This window comes from Nipponia nippon, unplaced genomic scaffold (assembly GCF_047370975.1).
Source record: "Nipponia nippon isolate SJK-2023a ecotype South Korea unplaced genomic scaffold, ASM4737097v1 scaffold_8, whole genome shotgun sequence".
Lineage (NCBI taxonomy): Eukaryota > Metazoa > Chordata > Aves > Pelecaniformes > Threskiornithidae > Nipponia > Nipponia nippon.
In genome coordinates, this window is record NW_028262402.1 from 8,046,336 (window position 1) to 8,072,699 (window position 26,364).

Sequence of the window (26,364 nt, forward strand, 5' to 3'; positions counted from 1 at the left end):
CCGGGCTGCCGTCGGGAGGCGGGGCCGCAGCGGCAGCCATGGCGGTGCCCGTCGTCCCGGAGAGTGACAGGTAGGGGCTGCTCCGGCGGCAGCGCCGCGGCTGGGCCGGGCCGGGCGGGTCGGGGTCGGAGCCGCGGGGCCTGGCTCTCCCTGACCGCATCCTCTCCTTCCGCGCAGCATCCGCAGGGCCGTGTCGCTGCTCAACGCCGTGGACGCGGCCCGGTTCCCGCGGCTCCTCTCCCGCCTTCTCCAGAAGCTGCACCTGAAGGTTGGCGGGGCGGGCGGCGGGGGCCGCCTTCAGCAGGCAGCGGGGCCCGCCGGGGGCTTCGCGTCTGCGGGGGCGGGGGGGGGGGGGGGACGGGACACGACGACGGGGGACGGGACGTGGGGCCGCCGCGGGCAGACACGGGGCCCGGCCGCGTCCTGCCGGGGCTTTGGCCGCGCCGCCCCAGGCGAGGCGGCAGGAGCGGGTCGGCGGCAGGCGGTAGCGGTGTAGCCGAAGCGGAGCGAGCTGCCGAGTCCCGCTCCTCTCTCTCCCGCCCGCCCTTTTCCCTGCCCGCCCTGCCGCCGGCAGCGTGGGCAGCCCTGGGACGGGGATGGAGCAGAGCCGAGCCAGGAGGGGCTCTGGCCCGCCTCCGCCCGAGTGCTGCGGGGTCATCTGCTTGGGACAGGGGCGACGCTCTGTTTTGCCGAGGGACAATTACTGGAACTGGGTTTTTTTAAGTCTTTTTGACCTTAATTTTATTTGTCGCTAATTGTTCAGAACTATTTCAGGTGAATGAAATAAGAATCAGTAATGAATGGCAGAAGGTGAATGGCGTGAGAACCAGCAATGCTTGTTATAACCGGCTTCTATCACCTCCAGGTGCTGGTGTCTCTGAGAACCCTCTCAGAGGAGACCCAAGTTCCTTGGTTTTTCCGCTCTTGCCCTCCAGGGAAAAGACTAAATGTATATATATATATATTACCCCTCCCCTTCCCCCCCCCATTTCTGCATGTCCATCAACCAAAGTCATCTGTGGAACTGAGGTTAAAAATAAAGTCCATAACTTCTAGTGAATATTTTTGTCATCTTTACGGAAGTTTTTTTTTAATAGTAGAATAAATAATAAATAAGAAATAAAGAAATAAAACCAGTAGTCAGTTTCATCACACTGCCAAAAAGTCAAATGGAGACTAAATCTAACCTTGGCACTCAATATTGCAGGGGAAACTGTAAGATAAATGCTAAAACAGAAATTATTCTGTTGAGTTTCTTTATCTTTCAGTGTCAAATTCTGTTTATTCCCTTGTTTCATGTTTAGAAAAAACACAAAAAATGTAAAATTTGCTTTCTGTACACATATATATACAAACTAAATGTTAAAATATTACAGGTTAGGAGCAGCATGGATAGAAAACACAAATGTGTTAAAGGTCATAATTCTGAGACTATAAGGATTGTTTTGATGATCTGATTCAATTGCTGATTTTATTCCTAACAAAATTACTATCTTGGATGCTGCTGTTATTGCAGAGGGTTTCCTGAATTGTTTTGAATTGATATTAACTCATTGGTAACTGGAAAGTGTCACCAACTTTTTTTTTTTTTTTTTTTTTAATTACTTAGTAGTAGTTTAGTAGCTCTTCACAATTTTAATCAGTGTTTACATGATCTGGAGTGGTCTTTTTAATTTAATCTCATGTATCGTTCAGCTGGCATTTCCAAAGTATCTGACTCTAGGGCATGTTAAATCACTGGAAACTTTAAATAAACTTATTTGCCTTAACAAAGCAGATACTCAGCTCTGCATTTCCTTCTAACAGCTAATGATTCAAATAGTGTTTCCATGTTGATACTCTTGTTACAGACATTGCGATCATTGAGGGTTTTGTGTAATTGCCTCATTTTGTTTATTCTGGCAGCTTAATTGCTTTTTTGTGTAGCTTTGCAGTTTTGGATTACTAAGTGGTCTAAATATGGTGTTTTGATGTCTGTAGCATAGATTTGTTAGTAATTATGTTTTAAAAGATGGCAATATCTGCATTTAAATTACTGTTTAATTTACTGTAGTATAATAAATAAAACTGCTGTATTTTAATAGTACAACACATTCTTAGTAATCTTCAGTAATACAGATTCAAATCTGACTTTCAAAATAAGCATACATTAGGCCTTTATTTCCTTTATAACAGCATGGGTCGTTTTCAGAAGAATATCCAGTGGAAGAAGCTTACATTACTAACTTCACTACAGTTTTGCCTTCTGTTTTCTTTGGGGTCTGATTCAATTAATGCACTTTGTACTTTTCTTATTTTTATTTATGAAAGGTTGTTGGAGATGATCTGATAGTTGAAAGAAAAATATTTCTTTAGTGTCTCTCAGGTGCAGAGAGAAAGCACTTTCTCGTTATGTATTTCAAGTAATCCTGATAAATTCTCCTGTGATACTGTTGGCTTTTGATTTTGATTTTCAGTGAGAGGAATTGCATTGTATTTTTCTGTTGGAAAAGAGCTTTACTTTGTTATTTCTATTTAGAAACAACTGGACAGCCACTATGTTTATAAAAATGGGGAAAAAGTTTTTATTTTGACAAGTATGTTCTCAGTTGCTAAATGGAATGTTAGGACTAACCATTTTTGTGCTTCAGGCTGAAAGCAGCTTCAGTGAAGAGGAGGAAGAAAAACTTCAAATAGCTTTTTCATTGGAAAAGCAGGATCTTCATCTAGTTCTTGAAACTATATCATTCATTTTGGAACAGGTACCTTGTTTCTGTCCTTATACATTGATAAATATATGTATTTTTTTAATCCAGTTGTAGATTTCAAAAAAATCTACAAAGGTTAAAAAGGAATTAGTGAAAACATGTGTCTGTAGTATACTGTGTATGTTTTGGAGGCATGATTTTATTGCTTTTGTTTGCATGCCTTCCTGATTTGGATTGGACTCATTGTATTTGTGGAGTGAGTTTTCATCTAATGTAAATGTAGGTGGTGGAAGCGAGCTCTGCATGACTCCGAGAGAAGTGTTGACAATTACGAGATATAGTCTTTCCTCTCATTCATTGTAAGCCAGCCAGCCATGTATTTTTTTAGTTCCTCTAAGGAAAATATTAGATGGCATTATTGAATACTGCTTAAGTTACATGAAGTATCAGTTATGGAAAATTTTCATGCACAGAAGCAGTCTGTACTTAGGTGAACAGGCGCACCTGATGTAGCTCTACTATCTGAACAAGTAGGTGACTGCATGGTGTAGAGCTGAATATCTTGTAAACAAAGAATGTTTTCTGGTTCTACAGTCTACCACTACTGAGGCTGGGAAGCCAATGTATTACCTGTTAAATATGGTAACTTTCTTAGAAATTGTCACAGCCGTGATGTTATCCATCTATTTCATGCAAGTATAGTAAGTGTAGTCTGTGCAGAGGGCATGCATTCTGATGGTCTGTTGTGGAATTTGAATCTTGTCCTTTCTTACGCATGTCAGTTTATGATTAATTCACCTAGTTAACACATTCCACAGCATCAGAAAGAAAACAAACAGTCCTCCCCACAGCTCCTGTCCACTGAAAAATGAAAACGAAACCTGAGGTCACATCCAGACTGGAATTTTGAATTTTCATCTCAATAAAACAGCAAACTTGCTTGTTTTATTGCCTGGTCCTAACTTCATCAGACTGCTTCATTTATATGATATTTATTGAAGATGAACAGAAAAAGCAGTTCAGCCTCCTCTAGGACTTACTTCTTTTGCATTTAAAAAAAAAGAAAGGGAAGGGTATTAATATCTGCCCAAAGAAGAGTCCCAGATGGAATACGTGTTGTATGAGGACTCTTCTGTGTTCCTGCTGATAGCTGTGCTTCTTAGAGTAGCTGCTTGTTCTGTCAGAGCATAACTCTTTTTAACAGCCCTTTGGTCTATGGACACATTATATATAATAAGACTGCTGCATCATCTTTGCTGCATATGTTGTTTCTCTTTTCTTTTTTTTTTCCCTGCCCTAGTGCTGACAGAGTCCTGTTTTGAAAGTGGAGACCAGCATACTATATAGAGTGTTTACCACAAAAATTGATGCTAATAGGGAGGTTATATCTAACTCACCTTTTTTGGCAAACTGTTCCTGTCTCTTCAGAATATTACCTTGTAGTTCAGGCTTGCTTGAACAGTATGAATTTGGAAGAGTTGTCCTTTTTTCACTGTCACAATTGACTTCAAAGCTCAGTTTTTTTTCAGTGATAGCTGCTTTGGTGTTATGTACAGTGGAAACATAACACATATACTCAGATCCTGCTTGTATATGCCTTTTTTCATAGTTTGTCTATCTTGAGAAGAGTCATTTGTAATATTGCATTTTGAGACACAGTTAAGATAGTTACACTTTTCTGTCTTCTCAGTCAAAGGGTTAAGATGGACAGGATGCTTTGCAGTGCCACAATAGAGTTGCTAGTAAAAATCCTATGTGAACATGGTGGCCATCTGTGGTAGAATATATCTGGCACAACTTGTAAAGCAGTACTCGACAACAGCAGTTATTTTTCCTTTTGACAGGCAGTCTATCACAATTTGAAGCCTGCTTCATTGCAACAACAGCTGCAAAGCATTCACCTGGATCAAGACAAAGCTGAAGCGTTTGCCAGTGCATGGGCGGCTGCAGGTCAAGATACGATTGAAAAGTTCAGGCAGAGGGTTTTGACCCCTCAGAAGGTAATGTTTTTTTCTAAGAGAATAAAGCTGTGTAGGTTTGTTTTAAAGCAAGGAATTTAAACTTAGATACAAAGTTTGTGACAAGGCAAGGTACTGGAAAATAAAAAGGGTACTTATTAGGTAGTAGATAAATGTGATCGGGCCAGTGGAATTCCATTGTCTTAAAGAGGTGTTACATGTTAGATGAGCTGCTGTAACTGCTGTAACCTGACTATATGTGCACTGCTAGCAATGTAAAGTAATGCAACCTACATACCATTTGGAGATGTTTGTGAACATGCTTTACAATACGGCAAGGGTAAAATGTGCTCATGAACACTTGTAGTGGTTTAGCTTATGGGTTCAACTCATCAGCCTGTTGATTCTCTGTACTTAAAGTGTACCTGAGCTCCTGTCGTCTTTAATTTTGTAAGCTGGTTGGATGGTGCATTTTGTGAGATACTTACTACCATTTTGAGATACTTTTCTATGATGCCATAATAATCTTGCTTCGTATGTGCCTGTTACCAGTTAAAACTTTGGTACGTGCTGTGGAAGTCTCATTGTGTCTTTAGGCATAAATGTCTAGCTCTATGAGAAGGTATAATAACATCCTTCTGTTGATTCATAATAAGCCTTCAACTGCATTAGAAGATGTATATAGAACACATCAGGGTCAGCCAGGATCAAATGGTTCAAAAGAATTGTGGAACACTGACACAGTTTTTCTCGCTTTATTTTTATCATTGCTATGTATCTTTTTGGAATAAGATTCAGTTTGTTACTTTATGATTTGGTTAGTAAAATATACATAGAAATAGAACAACATAATTTATACCAGCAGGTTTACACCTAAATAAACCTAGAATTTTAATTACGTGTAAAATGCACATTTTGAGAAGACAAGATATGTCTGTGGAGCAGACTAAAGATATTCAGAATTGCATCACAGATGATTTTTCTGAAGTATTTAAACTTGATCCTTTGTAAAACTGGGTAATTTCAGACACAAAACTTGTAGAATTTTCATGTGCAAAATTACAGTAACTCACGAACCTAACCAAGTCAATGACTGATAATGTAAGTATGAAAAAAAAAAATTGAGTTGAACAAGACGTTTTGGGCTTCTGTCTTTTTGAGATACTACTTACCAATGCCAAGCATACAAGTCCCGAAGTTTAAATGGTCAGCGATACAGTGAGTATATAGGCAAGTGTGACCATCCATTGAAGGAGGTGAGTAGTTTGAAAACCAAGTGAAATCATGAAAAGTTATAAGGCTAACATTTTAGAATATAGCACGTGTGTGCAGAATGGAAGGCAATTCTGAAGATACTGTACAAAGCAGCTGTCTGAGAATTTTCTTCAGACAGACTATGCACTAATACATATTTTATTGCTGGGTCTTCAGCATATGAGAAACTAATAAACCCCTTTGATCCTCTTTTATTTGGAGCTTGTGCCATACACACCTGTGGTCCTTTGGTGTCCTAGTTTGGGGTGACATTGCTCTGTTTCTTGTATGCAGTTCCGTGAGGCCTGCAACATACAATGCTTCTGGTGTATGTTACAGTTTTGGAGATTCTTTGTGACTTCACCACAATCTCATATAATGGAATGGTATTTTGCTAATATATTACATCCCATATGAAGCAGTTTTAAACTGTCATTTGTAATTAAGCTTGCTGAAAAGCAACTGCCAAAATATCATAGTGCAACTTACTTGTTTTTTAGCATGAAAGCAGGTTTACATATAGGTGTGTGCCTCTACATATGCTTAAAGCACCATTTCACCCCCTTTTTTCTTTTCTTTTCTTTTCCTAGCCTAGATGACAAGTTGAGTATTAGTTTGAGTGTGAGTGTAGGCTCTAAGGTGTAATTTGAGTTTGAACTTGAATTTACTTTCTCAGTTTGTTTTGAAAACTTCTTAATCCTGTAGACTTCAGTTGAGTGAAAAACTTGAAAGTTCAAGAGAACTTTTCCTTAACCCAAAGCCTCAATTCGCAGAACTAATTGCTAAATAAAGTATTTATTCTGCTAACAAGGCACACAGGGGTAGAATATTTTTAAAATTGCATGTGATAATGGAAGAAGAACTTGGCATCTCCTTATAATCTTATGAATCTCCTTGTGATGTCTTACGAGTGTAGTAGATGACTGCATGATCCCTTCATTAGTTCTTTCTGTATTCTGTAGGTAATTGTGTATCAGCACATATTTGCTGTATTATCTTTCTATACCTAGTGGGCAAAATATTTTCTTACTTGTGATATGTTGTTATAGTAGCCAAGTTGCTGTAAACTTTCTACAACATCTTGAATTAAAGTTAAAAAAATGTTAGAATCCTGAAAAATACTTAGACCAGAGTGCCAGCTTTTTAGATCAGATTTACAATTTAGGTTTTTAGATGGATTTAGAGATTATGTTAGTGTCTGTCTTTGTAAAAAGAGATATGTATCCAATTATTAATACTCTCTGCAACATGTATATATGGGTATAACATTTAAAACAATTAACCCTATAAATGTGCCCTCTGTATGAGTACTGCTTTACGTGGCTGTGTATAACAATGATTTGCACTGTTCACTTATCTCACAGAAGCAATATTAGGTACATAAAAAGAATATGACCGTTCTGTTGTCATAATTGTCAGCAACGTAATCACAGAATGGTTGAGGTTGGAAGGGACCTCTGGAGGTCATCTTGTCCAGCCTCTCTGCTCAGGGAGGGACACCTAGAGTCAGTTGCCCAGGACTGTGTCCAGACAGTGTCTGAACATCGCAAAGGATGCAGACTCCACTGCCTTCTTGGGCAAGCTGGTGCCAGTGTTCAGTCACCCTCAAAGTGCAAAAGCATTTTCCTGTGCTCAGACAGAGCCTCCTGTGTTTCAGTTTGTGCTTACTGCCTCTTGTCCTGTCACTGGGCACCACTGAAGAGATCCTGGCTCCGTCCTCCTTGCACCCTCCCTTCAGGTTTTTATACACATTGATGTGATTCCCCTCTCTTCTTCAGGCTGAACTGCCCCAGCTCTCTCAGCCTTTCCTCATATGTGAGGTGCTCCAGTCCCTTCATCTTAGTGGCCCTTTGCTGGACTCTCTCCAGTATGTCCATATCTCTCTTGTACTGGAGAGCCCAGAACTGGCAATAGTACTCCAGATGTGGCCTCACTACTGCTGAGTAGAAGGGAAGGGTCACCTCCCTCAGTCTGCTGGCAGTACTCCTCCTAACGCAGTCCTATATGCCATTAGCCTTCTTCGCTGTACGGACACGTTGTTGGCTCATGGTCAACTTGGTGTCCAGGAGGACCCCCAGGTCCTTTTTTGCAAAGCTGCTTTCGAGCTGCGTGCCCCCCGGCATGTACTGATGCCTGGGGTTGTTCTTCCCCAGATGCAGGACTTTGCACTTCCCCTTGTTGAACTTCATGAGGTTCCTGTCATCCCATTTCTCCAGCCTGTCCAGGTCCCTTTAGATGACAGTGCAGCTCTCTGGTGTTTCAGTCACTTCTCTCAGTTTTGTGTCATCTGCAAACCTGCTGAGTGTACACTCTGTCCCATCATCCAGATCATTAACGAAGATGTTGAACAGAAGTGGACCCAGTATTTGCCCCTGGGTTACACTGCTGTTTCCTGGCCTCCACCTAGACTTTGTGCCACTGATACCACCCTCTGGGCCTGGCTATTCAGCCAGTTTTCAATCCATCTCTCTGTCTGCATCATCAGCATGCATCAGCAGCTTGTCTATGGGAATCTTACACGACAGAGTCCAGGGCCTCCCTGAAATCAAGGTAGACCCTATCCACTGCTCTCACCTTGTCTACCAAGGCAGTCATTTCATTGTAGAAGTTTATCATGTTGGTCAAGCGTGACTTCCCCATTGTGAATCCATGCTGACTACTTCAAGTCACCTTCTTGTTCTTCATGTGCCTGGAAATGGTTTCCAGGATTAGTTCCATCACGTTCCCAGGGACTGAGGTCAGGCTGGCTGACCTGTAGTTCCCTGGGTCCTCCTTCTTGAAGACAGGAATGACATTTGCTTTCCTTAGAAATCTTGAGGATCGGTGTTTGGGGGAGGGGTTTTGGATTTTTTTTTCCTCCTGTGGATGGTTGGGTTTTTATAAGACTCTTTTATTTATTCATGCTCTGTGTATGGTTGAAGTTGCATTCATAATGATACTTTTTTTTTTTTTGTCAAGTGTACCTTGTAGTTTTGTTAGTGATTCGGATTCCAGAAATATAGGAGTTACTGTACTGGATCAGAAAATCTGTTCATTGTGTATCCTGTCCTTGGATAGAAGCGTAGGCATGGAATCCTCTAGTTAACCTGTTTGATGAAAAGTTCTGCCTCACCTCATGACTTAGAAGCTGTCTTATACCAGCAAAGATGATTGTTTATCACTTGTGAAGTATCCTGCTTAATGAACCTGGAGGTTTCAGTCTGTGTACTTGCCTGATTTCTGATTTTCTACCACTTGAGGGAAAAGTGATATGTATTGGTGTTTTTTTTAAAAACAGTATTTCCATTATCTTTTAATTTTAACATATATCCCCTTTTTATTACAACAAATAGTAAAGAAGAGTGTGGTCTTGTTTTTATTTTAAGCTACGTAGTCTGAATTCTCACTCTCATTCCATGGAAGCTTCCTGTTTGTCATCCTTCATGTTACCTGTCTCTGACATATTTCTGCTATATTTTAGAAGAAACTAATGTGAACAGAGTATAATATGGGCTTGTCTGGAATATTAATACTTTATGTAGTGGCTTTATAATAAAGGTCTCCCTCAGGGGTCTGGACTGGGACCAACACTTTAATGTCTTCATCAATGACATAATGGGATTGAGGGCACCCTTTGCAAGTTTGTGGATGACACCAAGCTCAGTGGTACAGTTGATTTGCTAGAGAGAAGGGATGCCATCCAGAGGGACCTTGACAACCTTGGGGAGTGGGCCCATGTGAACCTTGTTCAACAAGGGCAAGGTCCTGCTCCTGGCTCAGGGCAATCCCTGGTGTCAATACAGACTTGGAGATGAATGGATTGAGAGCAGCCCTGTGGAGACGGACTTGGGAATACTGAGGGATGAAAAATTGGATATGAGCTGGCAATGTGTGCTTGCACCTCAGAAAGCCAACCGTATCCTGGGCTGCATCAGAAGAAGCGTGGCCAGCAGGCTGAGGGAGGTGATTCTCCCGCTCTCTTCTGCTCTGGTGAGACCCCACCTGGAGTGCTGCATCCAGCTCTGGGGTCCCCAGTACAGGAAAGACATGGACCTGTTGGAGTGGGTCCAGAGGAGGGCCATGAAAACGATGCAAGGGCTGGGGCGCCTCTGCTATGAAGAAAGACTGAAAGAGTTGGTGTTGTTCAGCCTGGAGAAGACAAGGCTGCGGGGAGACCTTATTGTGGTCTTTAAATACTTAAACGTGGCTTATAAAAGAAAGATGGAGAGAGACTTTTTAGCAAGGCCAGTAGCGATAGGACAAGGGGTAATGGTTTTAAACTGAAGGAGGATAGGTTTAGGTTGCATATAAGGACGAAATTTTTTACGATGAGGGTGGTGAGACACTGGAACAGGTTGCCCAGAGAAGCTGTGGATGCCTCATCATCGGAAGAGTTCAAAGTCAGGTTGGATGGGGCTTTGAACAACATGATCTAGTAAAAGATGTCCCTGCCCACGGCAGGAGGGTTGGACTAGGTGATCTTCAAAGGTCCCTTCTGACCCAAATCATTATATGATTCTATGAATACAGATTTTTTTCTTTCATACTCTTTTAAAAATATATATGGGTTTTTTGGTTTTCACTGCATATTTGGTAGGGGCTTTTACTGACCTGTTCAGGTGGTATGCAGGACTACATATTAATTTAGAATTCAGAGTATCTGTGAATGTTTCATGCTTTCTCTTGCCATGTGCTTTTCTGTACACTTACCAACTCTGAATTTTCTTTATAATGGCTTTAGTGGGTGTATGCATGGGATTGCTCATCTGGATCTGACCGCAGAATCAGGGTCATGATTAGTATTGCTGAGATCCTGATAGTTCTGTTGAAGCACGAGAGGGTGTTCAAGGAAACTGTGTACAAGACAGAGTTTGCAATGTAACTAAGAAAGATCTAATTGGAATTTTATCTTCGTTTTAAAGTGTTTTACTAAAATCCAAGTGGCAAAATAATTGAGTCTCTCTTGGTGCCTGGTACTTAGAAGCTCTGTATTTTGGAAGTACTGAAATGCTGCCACCAAGTCTGTCTTCTGTAGTGTACACAAGAAGGTCCAGGCACTCATCTTTCATTTCTGTTTTAAGACAACATAAAATGGTTGACAGTTTTCTTTTTTTATTTAGAGGTATGGTTTGCACATCACGCAAACACTGGAACCTTTGGGCAGATTGAAAGAAGAACTGAGGATTGATTAACTTATGGGCAAGACTAGTGGGTAGCTGACTGCCCAGGATTATTATTTCATAATATTATTAATTAATTTGGCTCATCACCGTTTTTGAGAGAGTAGGCCACTACATCTTTTGGCTTGCAGCAGTGCTCAGATTTGGACTCCAGACCACTAGTTATTATGAGAAGTGATTTCTTACAGATACTTCGCTTGTATCGACACGTTAGTTCTCTTAAACCAGATTCTCTTCTCGCCTGCAAACTACAACTTGGTAGAAACTAGTATTCTGGGTTCTGGGTCTGTTAGTTCTATGCAAGAGATGTAGGTGGTAATGCGCTGACTGATCGCTTCATTAGCGTGACAAGCCAAATTGAGTTTGTTAGAGCAACAGAACAAGTATTTCCCAGAATACTGATTAGATGAAATTTTCTGTGCCATATTGAACACTGCTTCTAATTGTTAGAGAAAAAATGTTCTTTTTTGAACATAGGTCTTTGAAATTTTTTTGGTGCAGGCTGCTTAGTTGATAGGACGTTATTGTCTTGAGAAATGAATAAAAACTGTAGAGTTAAACTAAAGCTGGACTGTTTAATAGTATTTATTTTCTCACTTCATCTTTTCATTTTTCTTCACTGAACTATAGGCAGTCTTCAGCTGCACAGGGTTATTAATTATGTATATTCTCATGTTGCTTTAATTGGTTCTTTGAATCTTTACTCGTAGGCAGTCCCTTTATTATATTATTTCTGCTGTATAATACAATCCTAGTCAATTAGAATGATGGTGTTTGTGTCAGTTTTTTCTTTGAATGCGTTCTTAATTTGGCCTCTAGAACGATAGGCCAGTGATAATAGTCTGATATCAATCTGATACAATTTTTAAGTCCTTGCTTGGTAATGTATCAGTTTAGAAATCAGGGTGCATATTGATCAGATTAAAATGTATTTTTTTCCTTTCTGCGAAGAAGAGCTAGCTTTTTAGTAGGGTTCACTCTGAATTCTCATGGCAATTTTTCATCAGTTCTGTTGCTTTTCTACCCCTTCGCCTCCCTCTGTATTATGTTCTCTGTACGTTTTTTGGTACTCTGTGTAAATCTATCTGTTTTAAAGGCAGGTCAATTAAATGCCGTATGGCTTGCTTGTTTTGGAAAACTATTCAGGGTATCTTTAAAATATATACGATAAAAAAGATGAGAGTCCTATGTTGCCAAGCAGGAGAAGTTTTTTATAGCCTTCAGACAGCATTACTTAATATAATGATGCGTGGGAATGCAACTAGTGAAATTACGTACCTAAAATTCTCGACAGAGCTGTCAATTCTGTATCTTGACTGGCTCTTTGAAGCCATATGGGAAAAACTCTGAAAGTAGTTTTCTCAGAAACTGGCCTTCTTGTTAACGGGTGTATATGTAATGTGAATATGCTAAATTCCCTCTGTTAAACGCTGGCAAATCTACAGAAATACTCTGAAACACATGCATCCTATGGTGGTTATGACAAAAAAAGAAGAGAATTGGCGTGCTATGTGTGTGTGTTGTGGGGGAAAAATTCTTTCTGATATCAGAAGAAATGCAAAATAAGGAGGAATACATCTCAAACAGAAAGAATGTTTCAGTTTCTTGTTAGTGTCTGTTAATAATTCTTACAGTGGCAAACAGAGGTCACAAAGACTGTGTCATACCTATGGGCGTTGTCAGAATGAATTGTGCATCAGCTTGCATTATATGATGCCATCACAGACAGTGGCAAAGAGAACGTAAATGATGAAAGGTGGAGTAAAGACACAGTTTTATACCTACTGAGATTTATTTTAATAGCCAGCTATGGCACAATTGAGTCTGTTTAATCTTCTGCTCACCCAGTTTTGTTAGTAGGTATTGTGGTTGTTTTCAATTTTTAGGTACTACTTCGTGAGGATTTTTTTAATTAGTTTCTTCCTATCCTTCTTACCCTCTTCTGTCTCCTACCCAGAAAGTGTAAATGATAAAGGTTGGAAGACGATACATTTTGAGAATGTTTAAAAACATCTGAAACATTTGTTATGTTCCTACATGCAAAATAGCATCTTTTAAGGTTATAAAAGAGTACCATGCTTATCTTGTGTAACTTGCTGTGTCATACAAGCCGTAATTTTTCTTCAATATGTAAAAGAGCTTTAGAAACAGGGGTCTGGTTGTGATTTCAAGGCTTGAAATGACAGGTAATTTCTGGGGTATTTTTTATGGTTAATAAAAATGTGTTCCTTATCTCTAATTAAAATCTGTCTAAATTCATCTTCCCACCGTTGGATCTTGCTGTATGTTCTTCTGCTAGATGAAAGAGCCAGTCAGCTATGACTTTTCCATATAAGTGCTCATAGACTGGTGCATATTTTTACTGCAAGTCTGTGCCTACAATTTTCCCAGAGAGAGACAGAGCACAAAAGCACTTTTACCTTTTACATGAAGTGAATCCCTAAATACTGGGGTTTTGGAAACCTGAATGCTGTTTCTAGTGTTTGCCATACAGTCCCTTTCTGTTTGCTTTCAAGCTAGCTGCTTGTCAGTTAAAATACATGTAAAGATGAAAACCTGCAGTAACTTCAATTAGGGAAAAGTCTTTTGAAGTTGTTGCTTCTTAGCACTAGTCTTGCTCTACCAATTTCATGTCATATTATTTCTTTTGTTTCTTCCCTTTTGAAGTACACTGGTACTTTTTGGTGTGTGTCTTTTTGAAATGCAAAGATTAAAGATGTAAGGGCTTTTGGTTTGAATATTTAACAAAGAAGTCTGAAAATACCACTTTTCCTGGCATATGTGCTAAGTAAGCTTTGATGAAGAGAAATAGGACTTTATCATTGTGACAAAATTGGAAGTCAGAGGAAATTAACCCTTCAGAGAGAGCCAATCTTGGGTGAAGAATCTATTTCATCTTAAATATTCACCAAATAACATGGATTTAGGAACATATTTTGTGGAGATTTTCCTTTTAGAGTTAAATCTCAGTCTCTTTTTCTATATTTAATATGCTCGTAATATTCACATCCTCTCTGAGAGGTAACTGAGGTACTGGCTTTTTGGTTTGCTCCTCCTGCTTTTTCTAGCATTAATTACAAGCTGAAACTCCCAGTTTACAAAGTTAAAACATTTATTGCTCCTAATTTATTTTTTTTTCTGCCTCCTAAAGTTGCTGATGTCATTAGGGAAAGTTGTGGTGAGAGATCTGAGAGTTGCACAGCAAACATAATGCATGGCCTGTGGCTCTCTTCAGTGCCTCTCTATCCCACTCACTTGGTTTAACCACTCAACTGGATCTTTGGCCCAACCTATCTTCAGTCGCTTGGTCTTACAGTGCCTTCTTTTGAGGCTGAGATACAAAGCCACGTAAATAGTTTCTCCTTTTTTTTTTTTTTTAACTTTCAGAATTTTTTCCTTTGGGAGTTGTGTTCTATTTGGTCAATCTTTTTACAGGTTTCTATAAATTCACTGTACGTGTACCTGACCCAATCCAACCCTTTCCTTGCCCTTATGTCACAACTACCACTATTTCTAGTTAGAGACAATCATAGCATGTGGTACTGCTTCAGAGCCTAGAAGATTATTCTTGTCTACTGGTGAAAAACATAGTTGCTGCTTTCCTTTTTGTTTTGTTTTGTTTGTCTGTTTGGTGATGGTCTTGCAGTATCTGTGAGCTTAAGGCAGAATCAGATTTGACATTGCATTCTAGTACTGTGACTAGATAGATAAGATCCATCCAGTGATTCTTATTTTCTTGCAACTACGTGACTAAGATACATTGCAAAAACTATCATTGAGGTAGCAAAGTCCAGTCTTAAAACTTAGTAAGAGGCACTGTAGTTGACTGTGCAATCTCTGCTTAAGTTGGCTGTGCATATGTGCTATGACTGTCTTTACAGACTTTCATGCTTCTTTAAAAAAAAAACCTCCTATTATCCTGACTTTGTTTTGTGGATGGATGGATGGACGGATGTAAGATTTTATTGACAGTTACATATGATTTTGTGGTGCCTGCTCTGAGTCTTGCATTTAGTTTGAAGATTTGCCTAGTACTGTCAGCTGAAGATGCTGGTTATTCAACTTGTGATTCATATCTCTGGATAAAAATTGAGTCTTACAGATTTTAAATCTACCATTGAAGAGTACTTTTTCACTGAAACCACAAAATGCCTCAGTAATCCATTTATAAAATGGGGATACTGAATTGTATTGAAGTTGAATGTTTGTACAGTAGGGGGACAGATTTTGAAATACCTTATACCATCAGGTTTTTCCATTGCTATTCAAATTGTGGTAGAGGACTGTAGTCAGAAACTTCATGCAACCAGTGTGAAAATACAGCTCTTTCACTGCAGGCTTCCTCACCCATGGAGCAGTTGTTACAGTGAGGCCTGCTGAAAAGGGGCTGTAGCATCCAGAACTTCCTTCAAAGATATTCATGCCACCTTAATACAACTGAAGTCAGCAGCAACAATAGAGAATAGAAATCAGTGTCTTTATGCAGTCATGTCCCCTGCCTCCAGTGCTAGAGTTTCCCATGAGTAGGAAATTGATGTTTGATCTGGGGCTTATCTTAAAGGAAACACTCTTCCTGATTACAGAGTATTTCTGTGGTGAAGACCCTACTGATACAAAAATTCATGGATGCTTCTCCTCACAGTCTGAATCCCCCCCAAGGGAGAAATGGAGTATTCAGAGAGTCCCTGAAATGAAACTCAATAGCAACGAAGTCACTATTAAGCAGGTACTCTTTATTGCAGCGCTGGGCAGTACTGGGGATTCTCCACCATAAGTGCTCCGCTGATTTGGTGGACTTTCAGAGATTATACACTATAAAATCCTACATATTCACAGGATTTCCGAGAGATCATTTACATAAACATGACATTTCCTGGAACTTATTAACATATGCAAATGTCTGATCTGCATGCACAGTCGTCTCCCGTGGTGGTCTTCAGGTGGTGTTTGGGGGTCTTCAGATGAAGGCTCATAGTCTTCTTCACTGTGTTCGCTGATTGACCTTTGCTTCTGCGCAAACTCAGTCCTAGGATCAGGTAAACGGTGTCCTTCAAGGCTGTTGTCATTCTTTTGTGACCTCCTATCTTCCATGTATTTGTTCTCCCAAGGCCCAGTTGTCTGAGATGGGATTATCCCGGAGCCCCGTTATTTTACAACCATTCTAACTACTCCCTAAATCACAACGGCCTTTCTTTTGTTTAGTTAAGTGACTAAGATATTTAAATATACTCCTTGCCCCTAGGCTTTTCAGGAGGCATTTTGATGCAGTGGCTTTGTCTATCTTGGCTTTAACCCTTTCACTACCTGTGATGGTTGGCAAGTTGTGCCAGTTGCTCATTCATTGCCTTCCTCTTGAAAATGTGCACCTTTTTTTCTGTTTTAATATTTGTTTGCTATATTGAGTACACTTTTGGCTTCATCCTACTGGTGTCTCCTCTGCACTGACTTTCTTTTCTTAAGCAGACGGGGAGAGTTTTTGAAGGAGTTCACAGTCAGACATGTTTTTGTCATCCTTCTCTTGGCCTCTTACCTAAGTTATTTTCATCATCCCAGCAGGCAAGACTGATATTTTCCTATCTAATCTGGAGTTTTAATTCTGCAATGCTAAATGTGCTGATGGAGAGTGGAATTGGCATCTCTAGGCTGTAAATTTTAGAGAGCAGACTTAACAGTTTGCTCTAGTTTTATGTTGCTGTGATTACACAGGTCTGAAGTTAGAGTAGTGCGTTGTAGACCAATGCTTTTCTTAACATATAATACACCTTTAGTCCTCTCCCATCCATACAAACCTGATAGTTAATTTATTAAAACGATATATGTGAGATTCAGTACTTTCTTTAAATGAAAGGTATTAATTTATATAAGTAGAACTTAGTATATTTTGTCTAATTTGATGAGAGATGCGGAGAGGGGACCCCCAAACTTTAAAATGTGAGTATTCAGGTTTTCTTTTTCTACAATGAAATGAGGAGTACTTGGTCGTCAAGGAGGAACTACAGGAGTTACTCTTTCAAGAATTAAACTGAGTGAAAGAATAGCCATACTCATTTTCCTCTACATTATTTGGTTAGAACAACTGAAATAGTGTATTGTAAGTGAAAGAACTGTACCAGAAAAATTCTTATGTTATTGATTATTTATTTCCTCAAAATATTTTCTTAGTTGGAAAACATTCTTCCGTGTTTTGTGTCAGTGTGATATATACTATTATAATAATGTGAGAAAAAGATTTGCTGAAGATGTCTTTCATATTCCATTATCTCTCACTTCACTGTTGGTAACAGCTTCAATGAGACTAATACTATGGATGTCTTAAGTTACATAAACAGCTCTTTCAGATTGTTTCAGGAAATATTTTCATCTTTAAAGTTGGCCTATTCCTCTCAAATTAGAGGGAAAAATAGCTGAAATGAGTGAGTTAGTATCCGAGTTAAAAAAACAAAATTCTGATTCCATTTGTTAAAACAGGATTTAATTTTTCTGTTTCTGTAATTGTTGCCTTTGGGGGCAGGATACCTTCCTTTCTAAGGTACATATGGGCAGAGACATTGGGTTGTTAATTTTCCCTGTTACTGCAAGCAGCCACATCATATAGTGCAATTTCTGAATTTGTCAGGCTCCATCTTTAAAGTATCTAATAGTTTTCGCTCACACTGGTGCTATTCGAGGGTAGTTCTTGAACCTTATTTCTCCAGCTATCACAAATCCGCTTCCTTAAGAATGGACTGAAAGCTGGGTTTTTGTCCCCCTATTATGCACTTTCCTATAATGTTAGTTACTCACTGTTACCGCTATAATAGTAGAAGTTTAGACTTTGGAATCTTAAGTTATCAGTATTTACTTTAGACTGTGAATTCAAGTAGCCTTTTAACTAAGTGAGCACTCCAGCATTGATGTAGTGAAGCTGAACTTACTTCCAAGAGTAGCTGCTGTGTGTAAATGGATACAGTGCTCTTACAGATATACTGTGTTTGGTAGAAATAGATGAGGAGAGTGTAACTCTGAAAAATAGTGCTGTTACACTTGCAGATTATTTTGTTTTTTTATAGAAAAAGTTTTATAGAAACAAGCATGTAGATTTTTTTCCTCAGGATATGAAAGACACAATCTCACATGCAGTAACATTTAAGTTATCACAAATACCAGGTCATTTTGAACTGAATGGCCTCTCAAAGTATGAATTAAAATATTTTAAAATCAAATGGGTGGGCCTATATACCAGTGGAGCGTGAAACTAATTTCTGTATTACTGTAACCATCCTACTTTATCTGAAATAGTTTGTTAGGCTTCTGCCTAAACAGAAGACTATTTTCTGTGGTACCTGTAAAGAACGAGTCAGTAAGAAGTTCTTTTTGACATTCTATTTCTATTAGCAGTTTTTAAGAACCTCACAAAAATGAAGTCAATTACACTGCTTCAGCCTGTCCTCAAATTAATCTGACTGCATGTGAAGGAAAGTAACTACAGATGCACCTAAACTACCCTGAAGTGGCTCTTTGAGTATTGACTCAAAATCAGGAGACTTGGATCTTAGTTCACAGCTATGCAAGTCTAAACCATCATTCTGTGCTATAGGAAGCTGCCAGCAACAAAGAACAGGCATGTCTGTATTAATCAAGTCCTTCAGCACCACCAATACTACAAGAGGTAGTACTATTAGAAGTACTCAGTTTTGTGCCAAGATTTGAATTTTTAGAAGGTATGTTAAGATTTATTTTCAGCTGTGCTCAAGTTAGTAATGTCACTAGAGGCCAATTCGACTGAACTGATATGTGCATTATGAACTAGAAGAATAAGATTTAGTATCATACCGTAATTTCCTTAGTACACATTCTTAATATTCACAACATGTGACCTAGTTATTCTAAAGGTTACTCTTACTGGCTTTTGTGGGCCACAAGCTCATTTTGCTTTAAAATTCTCATTGCACCTGTTGGAAAGCTTCAACAGCCCCTTAGCAACTTCAGGGTAATGAAAACCTTTTGCTCTCTAAAAAGGCATGCGTTGTTGGGGGGTTTTGTTGCTTTTAAAAATAAGTCCAAGCAGACAAACTAAACCATAACCCATTGACAATTGGAGAAATACCCAATTGAAATAATACAATTGAAAAATTGTATTATTATATAGTTGGTTTTCAGACATTACCAAATGTAGTGGTAATGTTACCACTTTTTTGTACCAATTACCTTTTGGCAATACTGAAAACATTTGTTGTAATAGTAATAGTAGACTTCACAAATTGCATATGCTAGTTTGCTTATGCTATGTGTTCCTCTCCCATCCACGGCTTTCATAAGCTTTTTTTTCCCCATAAACATAGAACTACAGAACACCGTTACTAATTTTGAATTGCTTCTGCACTCTCTGCCCATCAGACTTGTTAACAAGTGTTCAGCCCAGAAGCTTGTTTTTCTCACTTTTTAGACTTTAAGATGAAACTCTAATTTTGAGAATTCTTTTTCTTGCTCTTTGCTAAATGCTAATCAGCATTCCTCTCTCTCTCTGTAGAAATGCATAGTCATGTGCTTGTCTGAGAGGCTAATAATGGATATGCCAGGATCTTCATAATCTTTCCTGTAGCCAGTTTATCTATAGTAGCTTGTTAAATCATATTTAGCCTCTAATGCTGATGAATTGCACTTGCCCACATATTCTGAATCATATATGTGTTCTGAATATAATATAATTATTCTGTCATTAACTGAAGACTATCATTGTATGTTTTAGTATTACACAGAAGTGAAGTACATAATATGTTATTCTATTTAGGGTTTCTAGGTATCTAGGGTTTTATTCTGTTTTAGGTTCTGAAAGCATCAAGTCTTGCCAAGAGAATGGAGTGCAAGAATCTGAATGAAATAATAAGATGTTCATAATATGTTAAATTTGAGCTGTAAAGTGATCGGCTATTTCATAACTGTCTAAATGTCTGGAGGTTATAAAAACCTGAGTTGTGTTGATTTTATATGTTCAGTCAATATTTCCATACTGTAATTCTTGCAGGTTCAGTGCTTTGTTTACTCATTGTTACTCCAGCTTCCTCCAAGGTTAATGCTTACAGTACTTTCTAAGGGACGATAGATGCCACATCATGGATTACTCATGGAGGAGAAATAGTGTTTTGCGTGATATTATGGCATCCTGCTTGCATTGTGGTAAGAAGAAAGCTGTTTGTGCCCCATTAGTGAGTTCTGAGGGCAGTAATACTGATTTTCTATAGAAAAATTATAGATTTTCTATTTTCTGTAATACTGGTTATGGTATTAGTTGGCCTTCTGAAAGCTTCACCTTCTAGAAGTGGGTAATTTATATGAAAATTCCAGTTTTCCATTTAAAATTAAAACAAGCTTCCAGTCTTCATGGGTGTAGAGACAGACAGGAGATGTGATCTCAGTATATCACTCAAGTCCAAAACAAAAAAAATATCCCCTTTCCCTGCTCCAGTACTGACTGAGCATTTAAACCCCTTTTTCCCTTTCCTCCCTTAAAAATACTGAACCCTGCTCCAGAAGTTTGGAATGGCTGAAGTTGGAAGTATTAGGGGAAAGACATTTTAGGTGCTTATGTATTTTCTGAAATTCTGTTTCCACTTTTAGTTTTCCCTTTTTTCATAATATTCCCACTTATTTTCTTTTCTCAAATTAAGGTCCTTCCCAATGTTTTTTTCAGTGTGAGTTTCTCAGTCACTTTGGCTCTGTTCTTGGTCCTTCTGGTTGGAGCCCTACAACATGTCTGTTCTGGACATCCAGTCTGTCTTCACTCTGAAAGTCGAAGTCCTTCATTTCTGATAGACTGGTTCTTGTATAGCTCAGATGATTGTTTTCTCGTTGACATTTTTAACCTGAATTTCTTCATCAGAGAACGTTTATTTGATTTCTCATTAAAGACTATAAGATAAATATCTTTATGTAGTTGAGAAAGGAGAAGTATTTTGATTTTTTGACAACTAATATAGAAACTTGTCGTGTTTATCTGATTTCTTGAATTTCTTCTCAGTTCTGGTTTAATTTGCAGTAATGTTTATGGGCAGTCAAAAGTGAAAGTAAGGTACTGTGGTGAAAGCATGTGAGAAAGAGACAATAGTATGTAAAAACATAATGGGCGGTAAGTGATGAGGGAAATGGTGGATTCTGTGGATGTTACTTTTGGCTATATGAAATACTTTATTTGGTTGGAGATAGTGCTTCAAGTTCATATCAGATAAGCTGTGAAAGCTGACTTGACATTTAGTGCACATGGGCTGTTTGCAGAGGGTAACTTTCACCCAAACATTTTACTACAGTTATGTTATGTTGCTGATGATCTTGTCCTAATATGTAAAATACTATGCTCTACTATTTAGTGTGGACAGGACAGCGGGCATGAGTTGGAAGCTCCCATGTTTTACACTGGAGGAAAATGACTGGGGATATCATAGACATCATCAGAGACAGATCAGAGATTTTGTATTTATGTACCTGTAAAGGTATTTGTAATCAACAGATGAACGGTCAGGTCCTCTCATATTAGGGGAACTGGCAGCTCTCTAGTGTGGATCTGGCCCTGGGATGGGTGTGGATGGCCACTGAGAAGCACTACATTTGTAGGGGGTACAGAGCTGGTTTAGCAGGTGTAACACCCTATCTTTTCTATAGCTAGTATTGCGTGAGCGCTGGAAGGGAGAAGTGCACAGGTTCTTCCATGCCTGTTAGCCCTGGCTGTCAGGGTATCTTCTTCAGAAGCCCTAGTGGAACAAAATGGGCATGGAAACTGGGATTACAGGGGCTGTCGAAAGCTTCCTCATGTCTTTGTTGCCCTGAAACATTTGCCATAGGGTTCATGGAGCAGATCTGAAGCATTTTTTGTACCTGCTTACTATTGGTTTTATTTAGTATCTATGTTTTTTCCTTTCCTTGTTTTCCAGCTTGCACCTGTTTTTTGTTTTATAAACATAACCCTGAGGTTAAATAAGTGCCAGAGATACCAGTGAGAACTTACAGCACTAAATAGTACATTTTCAATGGTGTTTATTGTTGCAGTGACAAGGTAGCTTGCACATTTCTGAAGTGCTGGTAAGAAATTGTAAAAAGAAGCTAAAGGTCTACAGTAACTAAAATCATGCCTTTGTTTTCATGCTGGTTATAGAGAAATACTTCCTCCCCTACCCAGTAAATGCTTTTCAGGTAACATATTGCAGATTCTGGCACCATATAGTCTCTCCCAATGTTTTGTTTTCTATAATAAGTTTTATATCAGAAGTGAAAAGAATTTTGTAGTACTTTCATTTTAAACAAAATTGGCCCTAAAATGTGTACCACTTCATGGCTACTGAATGCTGTGCCTTGACACAAATGCCATGCAGAAACGTGTCACCACTCTCAAAAGGTTAATTGATACTTCAGGATGTTGTATGTCTCCTAAGTAAATGCGACCATAGCCAAATACATGTTACATTTTTCTTTCAAGAAAATAAATGGTCAGACCATTTTGAAGTCTTAGGCAGCGTGCTATTTGTTAATCAAAACTTGTTCTCAGACAACTATATTTAAAACAGAAAAGACATGTGAGTTGTACAGGAAAACAAAGTAATTTTAAGGTAAAGCAGTATAAAAAAAGAGTTATGGCTGCTGTTCAGCTATAAACTCAGGCCACTGTGCTGCCACATACATTGTGTTTGTTCTGAGCCCTCTACAATATTACTGGATAGATGTGTATTAAAGGTGAAACAGAAGACATGAATTTGAATTTCTTTACTTTTGATGGTTTGTTTTTCATGCTACATACAGTACACTGTGTAACAGCTTTAGAAAAGTCTTAAAGTCAGGCTTCCTAGGATATTGTTCTTGTCTCTAGTGGCATAGTTTTATAATCCTGGATAAGCTGCTAGCCTGTGTAAGGCTTGGTTTCCATACTACTATAATAAACTGCTTAAGTAACTGATAGAAAGTCCTTTCTAAATTGAGGAAAGCAGAGCTTGAACGTTAGTGACTGCAGTATGAAGAGCCATTGCATTCCAGAGCTTGCTCGTTGCCTCCGTGTTTGACCTTACTGATTAGGTGTTTTATCAAAATAGGTGGTATTGTTCCCTGTTGCCTGCTTCGGGCTGCTCCCACGACTAGCCCATAAGTCAGCATTTGGGTCCTTCTCAGTTGACCATTATCAATTTGATAGGGTTTTTTAATTGAACTAAACTTCTTTCTTGATCTAAAACCTAGAGTAAGGCATGATGCTAAGATCTTTATGCTCCTGAGAGAACCAGAGGCAATTTCTTTACTTAATTTTATTGAAGTTTGTGGAGAGAAAAAAGTTTTCCAGCTATGTCATTCTGGTGTAATTTGCTGGAAGATACCAGATACTGGCCAGCACAGGGACTTAGCAAACTTGTCCATTAGTGTGATTCACTTTAGCACATCCACAGAATCCACTTTGGATTGTGCTGTACTTTTGGGTGGGATGGGCAATGCCCTATTATTTTCATCAACCAAGATGTAATCACGTTAGAGGAAATCAAAACAGAGGATTATGATTAAAAATTAATCTGCTTTTAGAATTTCTAAAACTTGTCTTTTAAAGCATCCCTACTTCGTAGGCTGTGGGCATACTGTTACTAAAGCTACGCCTACCACAAAATGAGCTAGACCAGATTTACAGCGTTTTCCTTGTGTCCGTTTGTGTTGTATGCATGCTTTCATCGATTCGATCACTGTGCAAACTTCCTTATTTTTACCACAGAATGAAGCCTGCATAGGGGCATTTATTGCAGAGCAGCTGACAGACTGCAGGCGGACCTGCTGAAGTCTTTCCTACTGTCTTGTTCCTACAGCTGTACACAAAGGCAGTCTGAGACTGTCTGTGTCATTCCGTTAACTTTCTTTGGCCTTGGCTAAACTCCCTAACCACCTTGGATGGGCAGTGGTGGTTAATAGGTCACGATACGTAATTTTCTGTTCGGCAAGCTTAGTCATATGGCTTTCATTGTTTGTTACATAATTGGTATAGTATCGATGCAATGTACAAAGAAATGCTGTATAACATACATGAATGTGTAAATGTAAATGGTATAGCTGCAATAAATTTTGGAAGTTCTGTCTGAGCTGTGCCCGTGGAAGATGTTTCTGCCACTCACTTTCTCTCCTATCTTTCACCTAGAGATTACTGTCACTGTAGGAGACAGGGCATGTATTGGCTTCTCTGCTGTTCACAGCGCACTGTTTCTGGGGTGGCTTTGCACTGTTGATGGTTTTAGCTGAATTGTTGGACTGGTAAGAGATTAACCGAGATGTGGCATGCTTTCACTTTTACCAAGTCAGCCACAATATTTACTGGCAGAGGGGAGACACTAGATTAAAAAGAACTTGTATGCAAATTAACTTGCCAGATGGTAAGACTTTGTATTTCTACTTTTCTTTATGCAAGAAGGCCAGGTAGGTTATTTTGTGAAAGACTTGTAGTTCGGTTCTCATTCTTCATTTATGCGTGAGGTGTAGCTTGATAATGTTTGAATATCATTTTAGGTTAATGATTAAAAAGCAATTTGAAATGTATTTTTGTGTAGCTTTCTATTAAAAATTCTGTTGCTCACATGCTTAACTGGTTTTTGGCTTCTCAGTAACAATTTAAAAAGCAGCACAGAATTATTTTTGTCATTAACATCTCTATATGGTAGAACACACATGAGTAGATCTGCTGATTAACAAATTACCATTTTTAGGTGGTTTACCATTTATTGGTAATTTTTTCTTTTTTCCTAAAAGAAAAATAATAGAATTGCATCTGAAACTTTGCTGATAAACTTCCACAAGCAGGGGGAAACTTCCTTGTTTTGGATCCTTAGTTGTGTTTTATGGATTGGTTCCAGCAGATCCGAGGCATATGAAGTTGCTTTATTTTGGGTGGTCACAGGCAGTTTGAACTGATACATTTGGCAAGAGAGAGAAGCAAATCTGTCTTGGAGTCCAGGAGAATTTGCAGAATGTGCATTGTATAAAAATGCTTAAAATTTGTAGAGCCTGACATCTTGTTCACTGACACAGACCATTCACAATATTGGAAGGTGACCTGAGTGCTTCTGTACCATCTAAAAACACAAATCTAAATTTGTGTTTTATAGCTTGAAACAATTGGATGGCAGCTTAATCTTCGAATGGCAGAGTCCATGCAAGCAAAGCTGAAGTCTCCTCGAGCTGTGCTAGAGCTGGGAGTGAGCAATGAAGATTCAAAGGTAAGAAATACATTCCTGGCAGGGTTGGGATGAGTTGTGGTGATGGCTTTATGTTCAGAGTTCTGAGGCATCTGTTGGAAGTCTTGATTGTTGTTAGTCTCGCCAGTCTTTTCATTTTTATATTTCATAAAATTATAGTAAGCACTTGGAATTGTGAAGTACTCATGTAATAGCATACATATTAGGTAGACTGAGAGCTGTGTTACCAGCTCTTTGGGCTGTATCATAGAGAAATATGGAATATGGTTATTTTAGGTCTCTAAAATATCTTTGTAGATAATTTATTTTTATCACATAGCATGTGATTGGTAGTTCTTATACTTTTAATGCGTAGTAGCTTTTAGCCTTCTACCATGTGTGTAGTTATGTAAGATATTGCTCATCACTTGCAACCATTCTGTGCTAATGATGTATTTATGTGAGTGGTGACATAGTATGCGAGGCCACAGAAAGCCAATATTCGGAGGTTTTAAGGTAAAGTCTTAAGTTCAAGGATTTTAGTGACTGGTGGTGTTTCAGTGCCAAAACCACTAATGAACGTAATTTTTTATTCACATGTTTTTATTAATAAAATCTGTATATTTTGTTAGCTAGCATGTTTTAAATCAAACACATGAATTGCTTTTAACCTTATCTTCCTAACCGAAATTGGAGTCTTTACTTCTGTGGTGTCTGTCAGAATGTTTATCTGTTAAAAAGTCAGTATAAAAGATTTGAGGGGAAAAATCAGAGCTCAGTTCTGCTTTAACATTGCATTTAAATCACAGTAATTTTACTAAGTGAGTGGAATTTCTGATTTATGGTAGAATAAAAGAGACTACACGGCTTATGTTTGTGCTTCTCACCAGAACTTGCAGCAGTTGTATTTTTTTCAGCAGCTCATTTTTGTTTTATTTTGTTTTCATTTTTGAATGAAAGCAAATACAGGAACCAGACAAAATTTTATGTCCAAGCTGCATTGGGCAGCACTGCATACAGCTTCAATTCTGTGGCAAAACAATTTAAAAAAAAAAAAAGAGGAAAAAATGTCACTTTCACATGACACAGAAAGTTCATCTGTTTCCTTTACAAACAGAATTCAGCAAGTGGATTTTTTTTTGTTGTT

General features: G+C 38.7%; 1 protein-coding gene across 1 annotated transcript in view; it reads left to right on the forward strand.

The window, feature by feature from the left end:
• The window catches only part of COMMD10 (COMM domain containing 10), a 114,233-nt gene continuing 87,869 nt past the window's right edge, over positions 1-26,364 (forward strand). Inside the window, exons 1-5 of the mRNA XM_087742073.1 lie at positions 1-70; positions 178-268; positions 2,631-2,741; positions 4,532-4,687; positions 25,149-25,259. Coding sequence (XP_087598199.1) covers positions 39-70; positions 178-268; positions 2,631-2,741; positions 4,532-4,687; positions 25,149-25,259 — 501 coding nt within the window. The 5' untranslated portion in view covers positions 1-38. The remainder of the gene's footprint in view (positions 71-177; positions 269-2,630; positions 2,742-4,531; positions 4,688-25,148; positions 25,260-26,364) is intronic.